Here is a 6112-nt window from a genome sequence, read left to right as displayed (position 1 = left end):
AGGCCTAAGCCAGCAGGTCGTTATCTCCTGAGGGGTCCCAGACTGCGAGAGGGCACAGGCCAGGCTGAGGGACCCCCACCCCCCCAGTGTACAAATTTTTGTGCACCTGGCCTCTAGTCCTATATAATAAAGAGCTAATATGCTAAATAGACCGAACAGCAGAACAACCGTCCAGACGACCTTCCGGACAACCTTCCAGATAAAGCCAGGGCTGCGAGGGCCAAGCCCCTTGCACAAATTACGTGCATCAGGTCTCTATTAAAAAATAAAATAAAAGGCAGTGATTAATTCTGCTCAGAAAGAAACAGAGAAGCCAGGGATAGGACCCTTCTCTGGGCAACTTGCTCTACAGGGTTCTGGTCTGGACCTGGGCCCCCACCCTGTTCCCATCCACTGCCCCACCTACAAACACTGTCCAGGTAACTCACAATCCCTTCTCTGCATATCTCCGTCCTGCTTCCAGGGCTTGTGCAGGCCTGTTGGCTGGGGCTGTTCTCCCAAGGACAGGCCATGTTAAGTGTGACCTCACAGGCCCGAAGGCTGTGGGCTGGAATATCCACAGACATGCATAGAAGACTCCTTGCAGGGCAAAGCCAGGGGTAGGGAGGGAAGTGAGGGGCAAGGAATGAGGGCTAGGGGTCATTTCCCCTTGTTCCTTCTACAAAGGCCACAAATTGCAAAATCCAGCCAAGCCTCCCAGATTGCTATAAAGGCATATGTGTCAGGTAGAAGGAAAGAACTTGTTTTTTTAATAACTGCTGAATATTAGGATGTGGCCTGGGGACCTCCATTTGTACTCTAGCCCCAGGTCCTGTATGTGTTAGGACGGCCTGGGGGAAAGGCTTCCCAGAAATAGAGCTATTTGAGATTGACTTTGCAAGTATGCGAGTTCTCTGTGTTCAAGCCGCTGTGGGTAGTCAGTGGCATGCTGCTGAGTCAGAGGGTTCACGGGGGAAGAGGCAGCAGATCTGCCCATCAGTGAAGACCCTGGAATGCCGTGGCACTGGGATTCCGGGCGTGGGCTGTGGGAAATCTTTGAAGTCCTGACATGATCAGATGGGGTTTTAGGACAGTGACTCTGATGGCAGAGAGGAGGCTGAACACAGGGGAGAAAGACTTCAGGCTGGGAGGCCAGTTTGGAAGCTTTCTCAGTGCTCCATGGAATGGGGCTTATGGCCTGAACCAAGGCCACACCAGCTTGCCCTCTGCCAGCCATTCCTATTGTCTGAGTGGCCCCTCTCTCTCAGCAAAGACAAGCTTCTCTGAGACGTGAAGCAGGGCCAACGAGGCAGCACAGAAAAGACCAGACTAAAACAATGCCCTGCATTTGGAAAAATTCTTCCTTATCCAAGAATAACCCATCTGAAGCCTGAAGCACCGCTTCCCCATCACATGTATGATAAACTCTGAGAAATATCTGTCTTTTCTATCACCACCATAATAAACTTTGGGTTATCAGGGAACTATAGCAAATAATCAACTTTTATCTAATTGGTAAAATTGGTATCACTTTATTCACATTGCTCGGGCATCTCTCCTCCTTGCTTCTTTTATGCATTCAATTCCGGTTAGGCCTTGAATCTTCATTTTTTTCTTTTCTTCTTTTCCTTTTTTATTTTTCTTCACGAGGCAACAGACATTATATACCCTTGCGTGCCTTGGAGGGTATGATGGAATTAAAATGAAATTGGCATGACAGGGAGCACATGTCACAGAGACCGGGGTGTTCCGGGAATAAGACATGAAGAGCAGGGACAGGGAAATGGAACGTTATAGAATGGGACAGGAAGTGTGTAAGCATTTTCCATTCCTAAAAGCCTCGAGTTAGGTGTGCTGCCATGACCCGGAGCAGCTGGCCGACACTTCTGCCATGTGTGCCAGGGATCCCTCGTGGCTTCCCCTGAAGGACATACAATCGCTCCCAACGCACAGGCAGCGTTTACGGAACTGTTCATTGCTCTGTGCCAGTTACCAGAAACTAGCCCAGGCCTTTCCTCCAAAGTCCTAGATAGGAATGTAAACTTTAAATTTACAGGTAGGACAATTTTACTTATCTCAAAACTGTCTTCTTTTATGTCTCTATTACTTATGCTGCATATGGCACCTGACAGTATATACGTGTACACATTGTGTACAACTAACTACAGTGGGGACTTGACTTACGAGTTTAATTCGTTCCGTGACGGAGCTCATAACTCAAATTACTCGTATGTCAAATCAAAAAGTGAACGAGTGAGACACGTGATGCTGGACTGATGTTGTGGCATTCACTGTGACATTCGCTGCGCCAACTAGTGGTGGGGTATCTGAAGCTGGCTCGTAACCCGAATTTTAGCTCGCAACTCAAAGCAAAAAATCGGCCGAGAGACTGCTGTATCTTGAAAAACTCATTAGTCGGGACACTCGTAAGTCAAGGCCCCATTGTATTCAAGTATATGGGAGTGTGTGATTATCCGAATGTTACCCTGTACAATCATTTAGACTTGCCTTTTTTGATGTGCTCCTCCAACTCACCCTCCTGGTCAGGCTCTATGCTAGGCACTGAGTATACCGTGATGTACAAAATAGAAATGATTCTTGACCTTGTAGACCTTTCAATCCAGTCTGCAAAACAGACATCTAGACCAGCAATGAGAAGAAAGCGCGAGAAGGACCCGCTCAGACCCATTTAGGGTATGATCGGAGCTTCAGCAGCGACACTGGACTGAGAGAAGGAAATCTGAGGAAGGCTTCTTAGGAATTCACAGCTAATCTGAGGCCTCTGAATGACTGGGAGTTATCCAGCAAAGTTGGGGCAATAAGAATTACAGGCAAAGTGAATCACATGAGTAAAATCCCAGAAGCAAGAGAAAAGTTAGCAGGTCAAGAAAACTTAAAAAAAGATTTTAAACTTTTTAAAGACATGATTGAAGTGTGTGATATATGATGAGATCTGGATGGGGAGAGAGTAGAATAGATGGCTGAGAAGATAAGCCTAGAAAGATGGATAGGCGTCAGTTCAGAAAAGGTCAGCTAAGCCGCCAGCCTGAGAGCAATGGCAAATCAGTGAGGTATTGACAGCCGGGGAGGGTCACCATTGTGGCCACACGTGGGGGAGGGGTTGGACAGACAAGACTGAAGGTAGAGAGAACACTTAGGAAGCTGTTAGAATAACCCAAATGCAGAGTGATTGGACCAGTGGTCTCAACTTAAATGTCCCTGCTGAGAAAGGACTTCCCTGACCCCCAGCCTAAATTAGGACCCTGGGGCAGTCTCACAGCATGGAATTTTCCCTACATGGAATCTATTACTAAATTTATTATATGCATTTCTGTTGCAATTATTTATTTTGCTGAATGTCTCCTTTTCTAGGTAGTGATTTATTCCATGAAGGCCTGTTATACTTATTAGCAACTGTAACTCCAGCATCTTGCAAATAAGAAGGACTCCGTAAATATTTGTGAATGAGTGTGTGAAAGTCCACGGCCAGTGTGGCTTTCGGTGTTCAAAGGCTTGGAGGTTAGAGCTGACGCACAAATGACACACAAGACGAAATATTAATTTTGATACTGGAGGAAACCAGAGGAAAACTTGATCATGGCAGTCAAGTTATCTTGAGTCTCTGTTCCTAGCTGCTTTTATTTACTAGAATACACAATTGCCTTTTAGGAATGCAAACAGACATATCAATGGTAATGTTTAGTAAACAGTAAGATTGTCAGGTTTCAGGGGAGTTTGCTTTAGGCCATTGAGTCAGCAGCAAGTAATAAAATGTAGATATTCACCCTGTGAATATCAAAAGGAGTACCGGCTAGCCTTCTGCCAGACTCCTCACATTTATATTAATTACTGTAGATCTTGGTTTCCAGCATGAGTGAGTGGATAGATGAACGGAAATGAGAGGAGTGGACAGAGCTGTGGGATACTTGGGAGATGGAATCAATAGGACTGGGTGATTGAGGCTGCTGATAAGGGAAAAAGTCAGTCGTCAAGAATAAGTCTCAGATTTCTGGCTTGAGTTTCCAAGCAGATAAAGGTGTCACTTACGGAGAAAAGAGACACTTGTGGCTAAGAGGTGGGAAAAGCGGGTTTGAGGCAGGGGGCGGATTGTGGTTTAGTAGATTGAGTTGTGCATTGGATTCGGTTTTTAATCCCAGAAGCTACATTTCAAGTCTATTTTACAAAAAAGGTAACAAACCAAAAAGGCAAACCAACAACAAACACAAGAAATAAGCATGTAGAAGGATGGATGAACAAATAGTTTTGGCTTTTATTGTTGTTTTCCACAGGTTGTCCTTTCTAATTATCTTATTTTAGCAGACAAAACAATTTGTTAAATTGTCAGTATGCAACATGTCTGTGTATTAACATAGTGAATTTATTCCACACAAAAATTCACATTTTTCCTTAATATGAAGTATTGTATCTTTATATTCATAAAGGAATTAAAATACAGAAAGAAATATTAGGCAATTGGGAATATAGTAGAAATTATTTTATTTTCATAATTTTTATCATATCACATATTTTAATCAAAATGGAAAACTGAAGAAAACATGGGACATCTCTTCTGCTTTCTTATTTTTATTGTTAAATGTTTCCAAACCAGACCAGCCGGTGTGGCTCAGTGGTTGAGCGTTGACACATGCACCAAGAGGTCACCGGTTTGTTTCCTTGTGAGAGCACAGGCCCGGGTTGCCAGCTTAATCTCCAGTAGGGGGTGTGCAAGAGGCAGCTGATCAATGTTCTCTCTCATCCATGTTGCTATCTCTCCCTCTCTCTTCCTCTCTTTCTAAAAATCAATGAAAACATATTTAAATGTTTCCAAATCATATTTCTCCAATTTGAAGGCTTTGATTAAAGGATCTCTTATGTACTTTGTCTTTTAAATTAGAGCTCTCATGGTGGTTTGAAGGAAAATATAACACTTCTGATGAGGACATAACACATCAAAACTTGATTTATGAACAGCGGCATCTAAGCGCTTATAAACTTTACTCTTTAATAGCACAGCACAGGTTAAAAGGAAAAAAAACTGAAGTCTCTGTAATTTTATTGTAAATTTAAAATTCCAGACTTTGCTCTCATCCCCCTGTTGTCCATATCCATTGGTTTGGGCAGATTTGGGAAATTTGCTTTAGTTCCAAGGGTAATAATCTCAGAATGTGCTGAGTTCAGATTTAATAAAAAAATAATATATATTAGATTGAATCTGATTTAATTAATTGTCCTCCTTGTTTCTCTTTGTTCCCTCCTCTCCTTTCGTTTTTGTAGGTGGTTCAGAAGTGTATTCCTTTCTTAATCGGACATTTGAAGGACTCAACCCATAGTGATGTCATCCTAAACATCCTCATAGAGATTGCAGGCTATGAACCAGTGGCACTGAACAGTTTCCTTCCGATGCTGAGAGAGATTGGTGAGAGATTCCCCTACCTCATTGGACAGATGGCCAGAATTTATGGAGCTGTTGGGCATGTGGATGAAGTAAGTTTGGCTTTTTTTCCCTCTCTCTCCATTTCCTTAAATTCCATTGGCACTCAGTCTGTTGAAGCTCTATGGCCTACACATTTTTCCTGGGACTTCTGAGAGTTCCCATTTCTTTTGAACCTTTTGCACTGACAGTGGCCTCTGTGTCAAGGCCACATTATATAGCAGGGCTACGTGGAAGGTTCAGGAAGTGAGGATTTCATTGCTGGAGTGGCACCTGAGGAAAGGAAGGGTTAAAATGGAGAGAGCAGTATGACAGATTCAAGACCACCTTATAATAACAAATCCAATAAAGGAGTTTCATCTCATTTGTGGTCACAGTTCTGCTTAACCCAGTAAGCAGAGTCAGAGACTCCCTATCTATATATATATATATATATATAAGCCTAAGTGACTGGAATGCCGGAACGACTAGAATGACTGGTTGCTATGACATGCACTGACCATCGGGGGCAGACGCTCAACGCAGGAGCTGCCTCCTAGTGGTCAGTGCGCTCCCACAGCCAACCTTCCATGGCCAGCCAACCTTCCATGGCCGGCCAACCTCCCCTGGTCCCTTCCCTCGTCTAGCAAGCCCTGGCCAGCAGCCAGAAGGAAGGCCCCAGCCCACAGCTGGAAGGCCCCGATTGGCCCTGACTGCCAGCCA

At 44.1% G+C, this 6112-nt stretch overlaps 1 protein-coding gene across 4 annotated transcripts in view; it reads left to right on the top strand.

The window, feature by feature from the left end:
- The window catches only part of VEPH1 (ventricular zone expressed PH domain-containing 1), a 79282-nt gene extending 73550 nt beyond the window's left edge, over positions 1–5732 (top strand). For all 4 annotated transcript variants that reach the window (XM_014537953.1, XM_014537954.1, XM_014537955.1 and 1 more), the window contains one exon: positions 5254–5732. In XM_014537953.1, coding sequence (XP_014393439.1) covers positions 5254–5565 — 312 coding nt within the window. In that variant the 3' untranslated portion in view covers positions 5566–5732. The remainder of the gene's footprint in view (positions 1–5253) is intronic.
- The last annotated feature ends 380 nt before the right edge of the window (positions 5733–6112 follow it).

This window comes from Myotis brandtii, unplaced genomic scaffold (genome assembly GCF_000412655.1).
Source record: "Myotis brandtii unplaced genomic scaffold, ASM41265v1 scaffold186, whole genome shotgun sequence".
NCBI lineage: Eukaryota > Metazoa > Chordata > Mammalia > Chiroptera > Vespertilionidae > Myotis > Myotis brandtii.
This window is presented reverse-complemented; position numbering and strand designations above follow the sequence as displayed.